Genomic DNA, 17,050 nt, shown 5'->3' with positions numbered 1-17,050 from the left:
AGCAATGTTGCAGCCCAGTTATTACTTAGACAAGTACATCTGTGCCATTAAGTGATACAGTACAGTACAGTAGTGAGAGAATAGTGTGCCCATATACACACACGTGTCTATAAGTGTAAAACACATTAAACAGCAGAAACTGGCAGCGGTCCACCGCAACAATGTGTGTTTAACCAAGTTATTCTTACTATTATTATAACCAAGTTATTTTACTCTACCTTTTTCTGCGTTGATTGGGGCATCCTAAGTGGCACTAAACTACATGATGAAGTGTCTTTTGACAGTTCTCTTGTAGAGAGGAGTAGCATGATATTGCTGTTCTCGATTTAAGATCCTCAGCTTATCAAAACTGTCTATATGGTAACAATAACAATAATTATAATAAGGTCTACAAGAACTGTATGGTGTTCAGGGATGAATAGTTTTTCTCATGGAATTTTTTTTATTTTTTTTTGCTGTAGTAATAAGTAATGCCACAGCTGATGCACATTTTGAATGACAGGGTTCCTCCTATTACTTCAAAATATAAAAATATAACATTTATAGAATAAAATTACAAGTATCCCAAATGCTATAAAAGGTAATGTCACATTGGCCCCCACATTTAACTCCCCCCGCCACCAACGTCTTATTGCAGATAGAAGGATGTAAAATGAAAAGTGCAGTGTGAGAATCCATTGTAAAGAACGGTTAGGGTTTGCATTATTCAAAAATTTGGTGCCAACATTTTAACTTTTACTGCAAATGAATATCGGCTTCAAATATCGGTTATCTGCCTCCTTGACTACCGATAATCGGAATCGGTATCGGCCCTGAAAAAAGCATATCGGTCTATCTCTAATATATATATATAATTTGCTTACTCGTTTGCATAGTCCTTTATAGAAGGTAAATGGATTTAATAAAACAATGAAAGATTACATTTACTTTGGATAACAACATTTAGTGTGCAATCTCTAATCATAATTAAAAGTCAGCACTCGGTGCTTGACGCCGTCGTTACGCTGAGTGAGAGCTGTGCGCAAAGCTGGGACACAGATGACGTCATCAACATGCACCATATAATGACATCATCAACATGCCCTACCGCGGTATGACGGTAGAGTTAAAATCTCTACCTTCAGCAAAATTTATACCTTATTTTGAATATACCGTTTATATCGCCAAACCCTAATTGAAGGTCATTTTGAAAATTGACAAGCCGTTTAATCGGTTGGGCTCTAAAATGTAATTTTCATGACGAATTCTAGTGCCCTGTGACAAACTTATGTTTTCTTTGGAAGACATGCTCATTTTATGTGAATGAGAAGTTTTACGTAAACTTTTGACTGGATTGTTTTTATGGCAAAATGGGGTGTTAGCAAACAACGTTTTGTGGGACAAATGTCACATTTCTCTGCTCTATATATTAAGATTCTGTGACAAAATGTGTCTATTTCTTGGCATTTTCTCATGTTTTGTTTGCAAACATAACGTTTTTAAAACTTTGAAGAACAGCATTTTTGTGGCAAAAAGTTTGGTGATGATTGAATTGAAGTGCTTGTAAACTTTGGATTGTTTGTTGCCTTGGAGGTCACGTTGACATCTGGATCTTTTTCCTCTCTTGTCAGCTGGCACTTTGTGACTCTTTGGTGAACCCACCCACTTCCACACACACGCATGCAGCACACGTGCCGCCACGGCATCTGTCCTGCATGATGTTTTTGAGGATTACATGAGTTGTTCCTGCTTGGTGGAATTCGACTTCTGGTGGCTTGCTGACGGAGATGAGAGGATTTGTCAGGTTTTAGCCATACACAGTGAAGAAGGGTGATGGGGAGGAGACACTCCGGGTGTGTGTTTTGGGGGTGGACGCATTGGCTTTGTGCGCAGAAGACCAGCGGGACAGCCACGCTGTCACTCTCTCTCCAGAGACTCTCCGGAACTACCTTACGGGATTAAGGCTTGCGGAGATGGGAAAGGGAAGGCCAGTCAAGTCCTGGATGCTCCGCTGAGATTGTGTCCCATGCGCTCGGTTAGCGATGCGCGTGTGAGCGACGACCACCGCACCATTCCCATGCCCGCCGCTATGCTCCCATGCCCCGCGTCCGACTGGAGCTTCCAGAACCCGGTGGGAGTGGACTGCAGCTCCCCCGAGCCTCGCTGCATCTGGGTGGCGGTGCTGCGCGGCGTCACCGGGCCGATGCCGGTCATGCCCGTCGGACGCCGCCACATCGCCCATCAGGTCAGGGTAAGGAGAGGGCACGTATGGGATCATGGTGGCGGGACATAACGCGATTGGTCGGAACATTCATGACTGTAGCACATACTTGTCTATTTTAAGGAAATAATTAGCAGTTTTGTGACAAATTCTGTCATTTTCATGGACAAAACTACACGCAATTGGTAGTTTTTGTGCTATAATCTCGTGTTATGTGACGTACAGTTTAACTCATAAGTTTACATACCCCAAGAGTCTGTGAACTTATGAGCACAACAATGCTTAATGACACAAAGATGCTATGAATCGTTTCCAAAATTCACATACACATCTCTACTCGTGTCAACTTCAACCTCAGAAAATATCAAAACAATTGCTACCATATTTTGAATTTTATGTGCATTAAGACGTTTTCTCACCATACAGTGTGCTCATAAGCCCAACTGTAGTTGTTGGCAATGATGTGTGTCATTTTCATAACAAGAAATAGAATTTCTGATGCAAATTTTGTAGTCCTCTGTGTAAAAACGATCGTTTTTGGGCAATTCATCATGGCAAAATGAACATTTTGTGGCAGAATACTGTGTGTAGTTTTTCTGGTAAAAACTAGCATTTTTGTGACAAAGCAAAGTTTTGCAAATCTTTTGTTATTGTGGCAAAATATTTTCTTGGAAGAATATATTATTTGTTTCAAAATATATATTCTAAATGGCAAATGTTATTGATTTGAGACAAAAACTTTTCTTGAAAGGTTATTGACTTTTTGTGGCAAAATATATACTGTAGTTTCCGTAGCCATAATCTGCACAGCTGTCATCAGTTGGTACCTTAGCACAAATGGTAGCCTTCCATTATGTAAAAACTTGCAATACTTGGGTCTTTGTCATAGTTGCTTGTTTCTGCAATATGAGCTTAGCTCATATTACCGGAGAATTCATCTTGTAGGTTTTGTGCTGTATTGTGTGATTTTCTACATACTTGGCCATCAAAGATTTTTCTGATTCTGATTCAGTGTCCTCTAGTCTATAGAAGCCCACTAAAACAAGTCAAAGCTCCATGCCGGGTTTTCGTGCAGCTTCCCAGATCTAACTAATCTGGATCTACAGTATGACATCATAATTCCAGAGAAAAGCTTTAACTTCGGCCATCAAGATTTGGCCCTGATTTGATGCTACTTGTTGTGCTTTTGGAAACACTGCTGTCACAATCATTGAAATGTTGTCACTCTTTTTCAAAGTAATCGGTTACTTGTGGCATTCATGCTGGGATAGTAATTGAGATGGGTTTAAACATTTGGCTTTCGGAGTTGGCTGCACATTCCAAAGGACATATTTGTCCTAGTTGTGTACGTACAACAACCATGACCTAAACCCCAAGAAGGCTGATCATCAGTGTCCTATGACCTCACTAATGGACCGCAATTCCCACAAACACACTTGAAAATCCACATAATCTTCACTTTTCACACTTCCCTTCAGTGTTTTTCTCCACACCTTAAATGGCGAGAGCATTGGCAGAGGGCGGGGGAGGTTTGGTGGTTTGCTTCTAGGTCACATAGTTCTGACAGCTCGAGGCCCCCCACAACACCTTGTTAAAAGTGCCACCTTGAAAGTCGTCCTTCCAAAGCCGTAATTAGAAGAGAGAAACACGTTCAGCAACCGTTCACCTATGTACATACACTGCATTATAATTAATAGTACAGGTCAGATAATGGATTAATTTCAAAAACAGTTTAGAAAATATTTCTTTGGAATGGTCATCAGGGGTGGAGAAGCCGGTTTCCGCAGAAGAACTATAATCCTGTACGGCTTCCATGATGGAGAAACCGGTTCAACTGACTTTGCATCTGCTCCAACTGACATTCATATTAACACAGGCTCAAAACATCCTAATAACCTCACCTGTTACACTCATTTGAACCTGCCAGTTGAGGAATTAACCGCCTCCCCCCCCCCCCCCCCCCTTACCCTCTGCCCTCCTGGTCAGGCGGCGGCTCCAGGGGGGCCGGGCGGGTGTTCGGCAGACACGCGGCGGCCATTGGGATTAAACCCTCGTCAGCGTTTGTGGCGGCGTGTGCGTAAAGCTCCACTTTTCAAACAGGTTGCAGCTCTCAGCTCTTTAAAAAAAAACAGCATTGTTACAGCCCCGCCGATGGGCTTTGCTTTGACGGCTCTTCTTCTTCTACTACTTCTACTTCTACTACGACTACTGCCATTTTGCTTACTGGAAGCAATAGCAATGGATTAAATCTCTTCCATGGCCAAATTGTCATTGCCATAAAAGTAGATGAAAGAAACAATTTCGTGTATTTGTACGTTTGTGTTTAATTTTCTTTATTTGTATTTTGTATATATTTTGATCTATTGCAAAGCAAAATTTGAGTTTCTGTGTCTCGTGAATTGAAGAACAAATAGAGCAATTAAGTCACTTTAATGCCGTTGCGTGTGAGCAAGGAGAGCCACAGTCACAGAAGCGTTTCAGCCATCTGAACGGGACACACAGTGAAACTCATCCACTTCACTCAGTAAACCTTCAAGCACACCAACAGACCCCACCAAATCCAACAAATACTACAGTAAATATACAGTAATCACAGTTCACTGTCAGTCTCTCACTATTTGTAGGAGATTGGTACCAGCCTGGCCCGTGAATAGCGAAATATGCGAATATGGAAATCTGTGGGTGGTATCCGGCGGTTGACTGTATACTTGATAAAACCATTTTTTTTTTACGTTTTATCTTCATTAAACCACACAAAAATGTTTTTAGGGGCTGTAATGGAACCGGTTAATAGCGTTTCAATTAATTTTCAACAGGGAAATGAATAAATTTGAGTACAAGCTTGCTCACGGAACAAATTAAACTTGTAAGTCAAAGTGCGACTGTATTTAAATATATTTAGTTATGTTTGAATTTGTCTATTTATTATGCATGAAGGCGGTTCGAGCTCTTGTTTTTTTTCTTGTCTTTCAGGTACATTAGGCTAAAAATTGCAAGTTCTACAACTTGCTGTTTTCATGAGATGTAGTGTTTTGTGGCAAAATGTTTATTTTATTTTTATTTTTTTTAAACAAATGTATAGTTTTCATGGAGGAAACTACATTGTTGTTAAATAGCTTTGATGGTGAAGTAGTCTTTAGTGGTAAGATATAGTTTTCTAGTAAGGTTGTAGGCCTTTTGTGGCAATTTGTAATCTTCATGGCGAATTTCTCATGCTATTGAATGAGAAGGTGTGCACAAACTTGCACTGTTGTTTTCGGGTTGGAATTTTGTGTTGGTGGCGAATGCGTTTTCTTAGTATGGCGGTGTAGCGGTTTTAATGCTGAATGTCTGTTTTTCATGGTGTTTTCAAGGAATGTATTGTTCATATGGGGGGAAACACCCTGGAATTTGGGGCCGGGGGCATCATATGCCACTGCTGATGATGCCAATTTGACGTTTTTTGTGCTTTTTAATGGTTTCCTCTGCAGATTGAGCCGCCTTCCTGTCATCAACATCGTGTGAAAAGTGACTTCCTCCAAATCGAGGACAAGAACAAAATATGTACTTAGCATTCAATGGGAAATGTGTTTTGGAGCATGATTTAGGAGGATTGTAGCATTTTTTTGTGCGGCAAAATATATAGATTTCATGACAAAATCTTGTATTTCGTGACAAAATCTAGTGTTTTCTTGGAATGATGTTTTGTTTTAACTAGATGATTAGTGTTATCTCTGCTTAAAGCTAACCATTTTTATTTACAATGGTCTTTCAGAGAGGTTTTTGATGTAATTAATTCAAGCAAAACCAAACCAGACAAACCCCCTTGTTCAAAGACACAAAAGTCCACATTTTTCTGTAAACTGTAAAATGGTATTATGCGGCGGCACAGTGGATGACTGGTTAGCACATCCGCCTCCCAGTGCAGAGGATGTGAGATTGAGTCCAGGCTTTGGCCTTCCTGGGTGGAATTTGCATGTTCTCCCCGTACTTGCGTGGGTTTTTTCCGGGTACTCCTGTTTCCGGGCTCCAGCACCCCGTGACCATTTTGAGGATAAGCGGCTAAGAAAATGGATGGATGGATGCTATTATGCTGTGCGAATACTAATTGATAAAAAAAGTAAGCGTACGAGAACTTCTGTCTCTTGAACTCACCATACACCTAAACTTAGATGAACCCTAACTCACTCATGTGTCTGTTTGCAAAAGACGCGAAGCTTCTCAACAACGTTCTCGTGCTGCTCGCTCCGACCCTTCAGGCCTGTGCTGTGTTTGGAGTAATCACAGGTTTCGGTTTTCCAAGTGCTGGGCGGGGCCATGCGGTCGAAAACTGGCGTGCCGGAGCTTGTCCGTTTGCCCGGACCCGATAACCCAACACCCCCCCCCCCCTCCTCCGTCTTTTTCTTCTTCTCTTCATCCTCTTATCCTCTTATTCACTCGCTGCCTGAACGTTAGCGTGTGTTCCGACTTGTCCCCGGCCAAACCGCTCCCTCTGAGGAATTTCTCCTTTCGTCCTCCTTCACTTCCTTTTCGGGCCTGCTTTTCTTTTTCTTAACATTAGTTTGACAACCCCCCTCTGCGCCTTGCTCTCAAGCATCTTTACGCTACAGTTGTGTTGCTAATGTGGAATGAACAAGAAGACTTCATAAACAGATAAAACAAAAAATGCAAGTTTTTGCCCTGACACCTCTAGTCTATATAGTTTCGCACAGAAATGAGATTTCATCGTGGAAACTCAATTTTCCATCCATCCATCCATCTTCTTGACGGCTTACTCCTCACAAGGGTCACGGGGGTGCTGGAGCCTATCCCAGCTGGCTTCGGGCAGTAGGCCGGGTTACACCCTGAATTGGTTGCCAGCCAATCGCACGGCACACAGAGACAAACAACTATGCACACACACAAGCACACCTAGGGACAATTCAGAGCGCCCAATTAACCTGCCATGCATGTCTTTGGACTATGGGAGGAGACATGCAAACTCCACCCAGGAAGGCCGGAGCCCAGACTCGATTTTGCATCCTCAGGACTGGGAGGCGGACGTGCTAACCACTCACCCACCGTGCCACCCACTCAATTTTCCTTTCAAGAGAATAAAACTTTTTCCATGAAGTCTCCTATGTTATGCTATCAAAAGATAATATTCTTCCAAGATGCACAATATTTTGATGCTAAAAACTGGACTTTTCCTGACATGAAAGCTACTTATGGTGTATGCTAGTTTTGTTTAATTAACAAAAAAAAACAAAAAACATTTTGCCGCTGAATTGCACTTTTTATGTCATGAATTTTGCCAAAAGGGTGAGATTTTGCAATGAATGTTTTTGTCATGAAATCACTATTTTTCCAAAAGTATTTTGCCACCAAACACTGTTTTTTTGTAATGAAAACTACATGTTTTGCTTAAAAATGCTTGTTTTGCCATGAATTTTTTTTACCAATTTACCATTAAAACCAATTTACCTTCAGAGTCTCATTTAACAATCTTTCCAATAAAAGTACGTTTTGTCACAATATAGATTTTGTCAAAATACAGTTATAGTCAAAAGTTCTTTTCTTTTCATGTTGATGCCTCTTTCAAGTATCTTTGACATGCAAAAACAAGGAAAATAGATGCTTACTTTCTATTATCAGCCGTGCCTAAGCGAAGACAAAATATTGCACACATATACGGGTGCTGTCATACTGCTACTTAACATACTTGCAATCTGATTCTGTTACCTGTCTTACAATTCAACTCAAGCTTTTGAACTCCCCAAGCTGTAGATAAGTATCACAGAAAGGTTTGTGCAATAGCAGGGTGTCTGTGGATCCTTAAAACTTGGACTTTTCCAAAATGAGGGTCGTTATTATCCTTAAAAGGACACACTTAGGCATTAAATATGTACAGTATTTACTACAATAATGGAATAATTGAATATGCTATAATTGCTAAAATTATAGCTTTAATTTTCTTTATGACACGCCTATCTTCAATACATTTTTTTAATGTATGACGTAATCCTTATAATATATGGATTAGGGGTGCACCGATTACAATTTTCTAGCCGATCACCGATCCCGATCTTTTAAAAAGTTTGACCTGCTGATCCCGATTTTTGCGATACCGTTTTTATTCATTACAAGCAGCATATACCTTCAGTGTTCCAATCTTCTTTTACTGGAAAACAATGAACAATATCGGCGAAATAATACAAATGGCTTGTTTTAACTGCACATAAAGTAGTTCTCTCAAATAAAAATGAAAATCCTATGACCGGTAATAGTGGTTGACTTTTTCAGACCTCTGAAGAGGGAGATGAGATTGGTGGAAAAGATTGGTTTATTTTTAAGGGATCGGCCGATCACCGATTTTCCAAAATTAAGGAAATCGGGGCCGATAAATCGGCTGGCCGATCGATCGGTGCACCCCTAACATGGATGTACTTGTTGGAACACATTATTTGTCTTTACTCAAGGCATTCAAGGTGGCTTCAAGGATATTTTTGTGGCTGCGTCTTCCGGGTGGATCATCTTAACAATTGTTTCTCGATCCTGTTAATCAATCTGCGTAACGATGTTGTGCGTGTTCGTTCCTAGCTGCACATGCGCACTTCGAGTGTTTGTAGCATGTAGCTAGCTTCGTGTAGTGAGCTTCGGATTCGGCCATTCATCGTTGTAGCGCCACCGAGCTGACCGCGTACTTTGAAAATAGCTGAGAGCCGCAAGAGGACATCCGTATGAAGCGAGGAGCTGCAGAGACTGATGAAGATGATGAGCTCGGACGTTAGCGACATTTGAGAGGCGTTTCCCCCAGACGAGCAGGAGAGCTGGTAGGATGGTCTTCCGCATGTGCAGTTTTTTAAACGTGACAAACAGATGTTTTGGCTTCCACTTTTCGAGAACATCATTGAATCCACCTTTGATTCTCCTTAAAATGATGCATTGATATTAGAAAATGAAGGTCATAAATGGGATTATGGGGGGGAACAACAATTAATTAACTGATAATATGATGGGGAAAGCGCTCTGTGCTTGTTCTGAACTCCTGTTTCAATACCATGAGAAAATGGAGGCGGAAGAAAAAGTATTTTTTCCATGTCAGAAAAGGAAGCAGAAAGGAAGAGGAGGAGACGAAGAAGAGAGGGAGTGGAAGTGGTTATTTTTAGGCGTGTCTGGTTGTCCTGCCCTGTAACGCGAGCCCACTTCCTGCCTCCGGCATGCCACTTCCTGTTGCGGTGCGCCCACCTGGTTAAGTGCTTGCTTTGTGTGTGTGTGTGTGTGTATTTCTTGTTGTCTGCTGTCTATGTGTGTATTTCTTGTCATATGCTGTGTGTCATTCGTGTGTGGTAATGTCAGGAAGTGAAGTTCTGACTAAATAGATATTTTTGAATAAAACAGCTAGTAAATAAAGCTAGTAAAACAGTTGATGATGGGGTGATCAGATATTCACAATTAAAAACCGGGATGCTATATAAATTTCGCCAAATTTCATCGCTCGTCAATCTTCATCAAGTTGGGGGTGGGATGGGGTGGTGGTGTGGGTGGCAAAAGATGGACAACATGCACATCAATTGTAATACTAAATGTTATCTTGCTTTACTGTTCAACAGTGTCTTTATCACAATTATCCAACCTTTTTTGCTTGGTCCCGACAGCTATTGGAAGCTGTCTGTGCCGTTAACCTCATTGTAAAATTGAACATGAACATATACCGCGAGAAAGCTCAGCTTGCGTTGTATGACCAGCCACTGATGACCCCAGTGGATTGTAGCACTGCATTTCCTATGATTCTTAGATGCGAAAGCAGGAAGTCCGTCCTGTTACTGATTAGATGCAGATGAGAACAAGAACGTGAATTTTTGTTAAATAGTTCTTCAAACAAAAAGCTTTGACGGGACCTGTGTAACAAAACAATAAGGTCGGCGAAATCCGCCGGGACCCAAGTTAAACTGGACTGTTCCGGCCAAAAACGGGACATCTGGTCACCCTAGTTCAGTGTTTCCGCTACATTCATTTCTTAGCGGCGGCCCGCTAAATCTTTGCTGCCGCTCCTTCAAAGCTGGGGAGTGCAGCATGCAGTGGTAAACTGGATGGATAGAGAAAAGGGCAAGCAGAAAGCATTGGGAAATTTGAAAATTTCATTAACGAGTAGACCATTTTCACTCGAAGGAAAGCAATTCTTCCCGCCTCCTCCTCCCTGTTGGCTAATACTTTGCACAGTTCGCACTACAACCATTGAGAATAGTAAACACTGCTCAGCCGACACACTCTTGACATGTTGTTAATAATAATACTAAAAAGTGAAAAACATTCATCCTGGGCAATATTTGTGGCTTTCATGGTCTGTGCAACAAGGAACTAATCAGACTTTGTATGCCGAGGTGTTATTACCCTCTTGTTTGGTTAGGTGATGGAGTTTGAGTCACACATGTGGCTCTTCAGGGCAGCATGGGGGTGAGAGTTCTGTCATGTGTCTGTTAGTTCGCTCGTTGTATTTACTCAGCTTTTTGGGGATGACATATTTAGAGAGCGAGTGGGAATCTGTGCGGGAAAACTCCAAGGTCAGGCATGTGAGCCAGGATCATTCCAAGCATGGTGTTGATTATGGGACCCCCCCAGGCCCCATTGATTAAATCCAATCTCTTCTGGGTGCCCGCAGGCGAAAGGGCGGAGGGATGGTCTCTCGTCGCCCGCCGCCGACAACAACCCCCGGCCGCCCATGGCGTCCCGGCCGGGCAGGGAGGGCGTCAGCTTGGCGTGGAAGGGCCCCCGCACGCTTGTCCTACGCAAGAACTCGCAGGGCTTCGGCTTCACCCTGCGCCACTTCATCGTTTACCCGCCGGAGTCCACCCTGCACACCAACCTCAAGGTGAAGTGCGGCCATCTCAAGGCACCTAACGTGGAGGTACCAGCGGAAACCATGTTGATGGTCCTAGCCAATCATGTTCAGAAATGAAAACCCATCCTTGAAATCCTAATCCTACTTTGAAATCCTGATGCTGGCTAGAAACAGTTATTTGGAACCAGAACCCTAATTACAAACCAAACCTGACCCAGGATTTAATCCCTAACATGAAACTGAAATCTGTATTCTGTAACTTTAAAAAGTGTAAACTTTACTTGAAAACCCAAAGCAGATTTTAAACCATTACTTGAAACCCTAATCCTTGATTGAAAGACTAATTTGAAATCCTAACCAGGCTCGAAACTCTGACTTGACACTAGGGATAGGCCGATAATCGGCCTGGCCAATTATTGGCGCAGATATTGGGCATTTTGATGAATATCAGTATCGGCTTTTTTTTTTTTTTTTTTTTTTTTTTTTAAATCTCACGGCCAATAAAAGATGAATCTGAAACCATTTTATTCTCAGGGAACTATTTCTTTACATTTTCAGTTAACTTTATAATAGATGCTGCAGGGAACCTTCTGAACCTTTTGTTTTTGTTTGACATTACAACTAGAAATGTGGGGGAAAAAAAAGTGAAAGTTTTTAAGACAAGTTATTTTTACATTTTGGAAAAAAAACATTTAAGCTACTGTAGAAAACTAGAGAGAGCTCTGGTATTTACTTTTTTAAGTTTCTCCAACTTTTTAAGATGTACTGATAACCTTGGGAGCTCCCTGAACATTTTGTAAGAAATTTAAAAGGATGTCTATTGTTTAAGATTTAAAAAAAAAAAAAAAAAAAGAAACTTTTACATTTTGAAAAGTCTCCAAAATGTTCAAAAAAGACATTACAACCAAGTCAAGACTACTAATAATCGGCATGGTGTTGGCCCTGGAAAACAAACAAACAAACAAACAAACAAACAATATATCGGTCTATCTCTACTGGAAACCCTGATTTTGAACCCTAACCCTGGCTTAAAAACCCTGATTTGAAACCCTAACTCTGGCTTGAAATCACAATTTGAAACCCAAACTCTTTCCTGGAACCATAATTTTAAACCTTAATCCTACTTTCAAACATCAACCTTACTTGGATCCCTAACCTAGGCTTCAAAGTACCACAACTTGCAACCTTGAACCTTGCTTTAAAACCTAATAAATTCAACATAACCTGGAAATGAAACCGCAATTTGACCCTGGCTTGACATTTCTAATGTACAACCTCGAAACCTTGGTTTAAATAAATAAAATAAAAGTCAGGACTACAACCCAAATCATGCTTGAAAGCATAATTTGAAACACTTGCTTTTAAACCTATCCCCAGGCTTCAAATTAAAAAGTTCAGTCAGAACCTCTTCTGGCTCTTTTATGTTTGATACTCACTGTACTGTGAATAAATTTGAAATTAAATGACCAGACAGAAGACTGCGAATGAAACTCTAACAGTGTTAATACCAGGCAAGAGGAATACCAGACAGATTGTCACACGGCCTTATCAAAAACACACAGATGTGGAAGAAAGCCTAATATGTCCAAAATAATTTCCTGTTCATATACTGTCTTAGCCTAGCAAATGGCAGTATGTGTATGTATCTAACTTGGGCTTGACCGATTTCAACTGTGACGCTCACAACTCAAGTCCCACTGTCTTAATATGCCAAAGAGACCTAAATCTAAAAAAAAAAAAAAAATCATTTGAACCTGTAATGTGAAATCGCAATTCGAAAACCCAAATCATCATCACTTGTTCGTGTTTATGGCTGCGATTGTCCAAATGGAGAAAACAAAAAAACAAATGCATGTGACAGTGGAGGCAGAGGAGCAGTGGGATCTATTGTCCCAGTGTGGCCTGGTACTGCCCGCCTGCGAGCAGCACCACCAGCACAAGGACTCTCATTCAATGGGCAGCTGCCGGGTGGCTGAAAATATAATAATAGAAGGGTTGTTTCCAACCACCTCCGTACGATTTAGAGTTCAACATCTGGAGACGTTTGCCCACACACCTCAAGCGGAGCTACAAACACGAAGCACCATTAGCGCTCATTCTTACGGGTGAAAAGTCTTCCTTTCCTGCCGTGTTAATGATCTTTGCTCGCTTCAGCTTTTGTTTCATTGTTCTCCAACTGAACCGGGGTGACCCAGTGCCGCTGAGCCAGAATTAGCTTTATCTTGCGCCGAGTAAGAATGAAGCTGCTGAAATGTTTAAAAAAAAAAAAAAAAAAAAAAAAAAAAACCTGGAACAAAATGGAGACCATGTGCGTTACAAAAATAAACGTGCAAGAGGGACCTGATTGTTCTGAGGCGTAAATGCTACAAAACACACAAAGTCAAAGCGGATTTAACGCCTTCATATTTGGTTCAGGTCAAACTAAAATTTCAAGTCAGGGTTAGGGTGTCAACCGATTAGGGTTTCAAGCAAAGGTTAAAGCCTAAATTTGGTTTTCAAGTCAAGATTATGGTGTCAAATCAGGGTCAGAGTTTCACAGTATGGTTTGAACGTAATGTCGGGGATTTAAATTAAGGTTTCAAGCAAAGTTTAGGGTTCATATTTGAACTTTCAAGCTAAGGTTGGCGTTTAAATTAGGGTTCTAAGATTTGCTCATGTTTTGGATGTATAGTTTCAAATCTGGGTCATGGATTAACTCGTGGAGTTGGATTTCAAGCAAAAAGTAAGGTTTTGAATGAGGGTTTCACACCATGGTTATAGTTTCAGTGTATGGTTTCAAATATTAGTCAATATACATTATCATATTGACCCATATCCAATCCCTGACTGTGATCATTGGTGATTTGGGTTCTGTAGTCTGTAAGTGTGATGGTCCAAGGTCTACTGTATGGTCTTCAGTCTTTGGGGCTGTATGTTCTCCACTCCAGTTAGTCTCTCTGTGCCTGTAAAGCCCCCAGCCGCAGCATTGTGTGCAGCCAGTCAGGAATGAGCCCACTCAGCGAGGCCTAAAGCCCAAGCTGCAGTCAGCCCACACTCACACTCGCCATAAACTGTCCACTCAGCTTGCGCTCGTTTGTGTGCGTGTGTATTGCATCATTGTAAAGTCATTTTAAAAGATTGCTGGAGCTGCTTAAGAGAAAACAACAGCTCATACGGGGCATCCTGAAAGGATTCTATTATTTCAAAATGGAATACATTGTTTTCCCTTCCCTCAATATTCTTCTACACACCATAGCGTAGCCCTATAATAATTATTCATTTATTTATTTATTTATTTGAATATGTACTGTATTTAAAAAAGACACATAGGCATAAATATTTATGTATACAGTATGAGGCAATGGGTGGTTTGGCCGATTTATTCTTTGCAGCACCTCTTAAGCACCATCACATTGAATCTGTTTAAGCAGATTCAAGTTTTGACTCTGGATGTCCTGTACTTCACATCCTGATATTTTCCCCTATATAATGCAGAAAAAAGAAAAAAAAAAAGGCACACATGACAATGAACTTTTTTTTTCTTTTTTACACTCTTCTATTTGCAGGATGAGGAGAACGGCAACGGGAAGGGTGAGCTGTCTTTTTTTCTCTCTCAACAAACAAAAAGCATACAGATTTATATTAAATTATCCTTAAAATTGATACTTGATACAGTTTATTATTATTATTATTATTATTATTATTATTATTATTATTATTATTATTATTATTATTATTATTAAAGTCCTAAGGTTGTAAAAGGGTCCTAAACTGGACTTATCCAAATTCAGATATCCTGTTAAATTGACATCATGCAGACATTACTTCCACTTTGTAGCCTCCCTGCGCCCTCTACAGCAAACATTGCAGAAGTGCACCTAAAAGAGTGCTAAGTCAAGGGATGATAAAAACGAACAGGTATAGTTTTATTTCCTGGGTTTATTGTCATTGTTTATTTTTTGCCGTGCAGGTTACCAGAAAGGACGATTGGAGCCGATGGACACCATCTTTGTGAAGAACGTGCGGGAAAAAGGTCCTGCTCATCAAGCGGGCCTGTGTACCGGTGAGGGAGAAGGACAGTCAGTCTTTCCCCATGTGCTTTGTAAATTGGCGTGTAATATGGATGTACATGTCAAGCGTGGTCAAAATTTTAGGAACACAGTAAAGCAAGAATATAAGTGAAATTTTATTAGTTGCACCCCAAATATTAGCAATACTTTAAAACCTAAATATTAAAAGCACCTGTGGCCAATATATTGGGTACGCTTGAGGCCAAAAATTTGGTGCTTGCAAAATGTGTCCAAAATATTAGAAGCACCTTCAGGCCAAGATATTAGGTGTCCCTGACATATTAGGTACCCATGTAGGCAAAATATTAGAAACACCTTATGAACAGCAGTATTAGGAACAACTAAAGGAAAAACAAAACATTGTAAACATTTAAATACAAATGAATTGTACTTAAATAAAACTGACTTAACACATGTTAAATTAAAAAAGAAAAAAGAAGACATTTGCAAACGTCTGCTTTGATCAAAATGCAATGCTCAATATGCCGTTTTCTGAAATGTTATGGATTTTTTTTTTTTACTAAATCATTTATTAATAAAAAAAAAACAAGTTTTATTGAAATAATAAAGTAATATAATCATTAGTTGAAGCCTTAACTGGATTAAAAAAAAAAAAAGACCTTAAACCACTATAGCATAATGCACAATTTGATATATAATTTATTGATTCTTGATTCTTTTAAAGACCACTAACTAGAGGGAGCTCAGTTGCCATACCACACTTTGAGAACCAGTGAAGTAGTTTATTTTTTAATTATTTTTAATTTTTTTTAAGGATAACATTATGTAACTTACTTGAGTAACTTAATTTTAAACTTTGACTAGAGCATTACATTTTCTCAAAAGTTATCTTCTGAGTTTTATTTTTATATACTGCACTTTAACGGTTTTCAAGTTACAAATAATTTTTGATGAAGAATATGCTATAAAGTAGATATGGTCTCATAAAAAATTGAGTCATGCACTGTACGTGCATTTTTTTTTATTTTTTTTTCCCGTCAGGTGATCGTCTGGTAAAGGTGAACGGTGAGAGTGTGCTGGGAAAGACCTACTCGCAGGTGATCGCCCTCATCCAGAACAGGTGAGACCTCCTGCCACCCTGTGTTTAGAGCCACTGAACCGTGCTGACCGCCTTAAACACGCAGATAACACGTCTGGTAATCACTGATGAAAGAAATTACCCCCAAGCGCTGTGTTTTACACGGACAGAGAGCAAGATGATTCTTCATGTGCAATTAGGCCTGCCGCACTACATCTAGTCAGCGTTTACATGCAAATCACTCTGTGTAATAACCTGTTCAAAATATTAATATCTTTTACTTTTTCACCAGTGAGAGTGTGCTAGAGCTCTCCATTATGCCAAAGGATGAAGATGTGCTTCAGTTGGTAAGTGTGAGGATGTTTTTACACTTTTTTTTTTTTTTTTTTTTTTTTTACCCCTCCCGAATGACATAAAAATAAACACTTACTTGACTAGCTTAATGAGATCAAATTATCACCATGAATGTGTGAAAATAGTCCACCTTTGCAAAGATACAGTAACTGGAAACGTATGACGATAAATGGCCGGCGTCATGGCTCGTCATCCTGCGTTTCAGGAGCATTGGCGTTAACCAACTAAAAGTTGACAGTTGAACTGCACTATTTGCATTTCATTCCTTCTTCGCCTGCTTCGACTGCATTCCTGGCATGACATCACTCCTCCTGCGCCTCCCTATGCACTCCCACTGGGTGGAGTGACACACACACACTCACACACACAGAGGAGAAGGAGAGCGGAAAACAAAATCAAGGGAACCAGCAGTGAAATAATAACAAGAGTAGAGAAGATTGGATATGTCCAACAGAAAAAGGAGCTTTTTCTGAAGGCACGTTTATACAACTGCATGTTTGTATTGATGACAAGTTTGAGTTTATTTTGGTGAACCAGCCACATTTTCTCCTTTTCAAAGGATCTATTGCGGAAAATGTAAGTTGTGCCTTCAGTGAACGTAGATTATG

The 17,050-nt window shown here is 40.3% G+C and overlaps 1 protein-coding gene across 10 annotated transcripts in view; it reads left to right on the top strand.

Annotated features, from left to right (window-relative positions):
* The window catches only part of arhgap23a (Rho GTPase activating protein 23a), a 77,346-nt gene that overhangs the window by 31,770 nt on the left and 28,526 nt on the right, over positions 1-17,050 (top strand). For 3 of the 10 annotated variants that reach the window (XM_077494850.1, XM_077494833.1, XM_077494824.1), the window contains exons 1-6: positions 1,906-2,224; positions 10,821-11,030; positions 14,546-14,570; positions 14,950-15,042; positions 16,052-16,130; positions 16,381-16,435. In XM_077494850.1, coding sequence (XP_077350976.1) covers positions 2,006-2,224; positions 10,821-11,030; positions 14,546-14,570; positions 14,950-15,042; positions 16,052-16,130; positions 16,381-16,435 — 681 coding nt within the window. In that variant the 5' untranslated portion in view covers positions 1,906-2,005. Of the gene's footprint in view, positions 1-1,818; positions 2,231-10,820; positions 11,067-14,545; positions 14,571-14,949; positions 15,043-16,051; positions 16,131-16,380; positions 16,436-16,509; positions 17,019-17,050 lie in introns of those variants that run through there. The other 7 variants (XM_077494867.1, XM_077494876.1, XM_077494857.1 and 4 more) reach the window with 5 other exon arrangements.

The sequence above is a fragment of the Festucalex cinctus genome, chromosome 1 (genome assembly GCF_051991245.1).
Source record: "Festucalex cinctus isolate MCC-2025b chromosome 1, RoL_Fcin_1.0, whole genome shotgun sequence".
NCBI classification, from domain to species: Eukaryota; Metazoa; Chordata; class Actinopteri; order Syngnathiformes; family Syngnathidae; genus Festucalex; species Festucalex cinctus.
The sequence above is the reverse complement of the archived record's forward strand: the minus strand, read 5'-3'. Positions and strand labels throughout refer to the sequence as shown.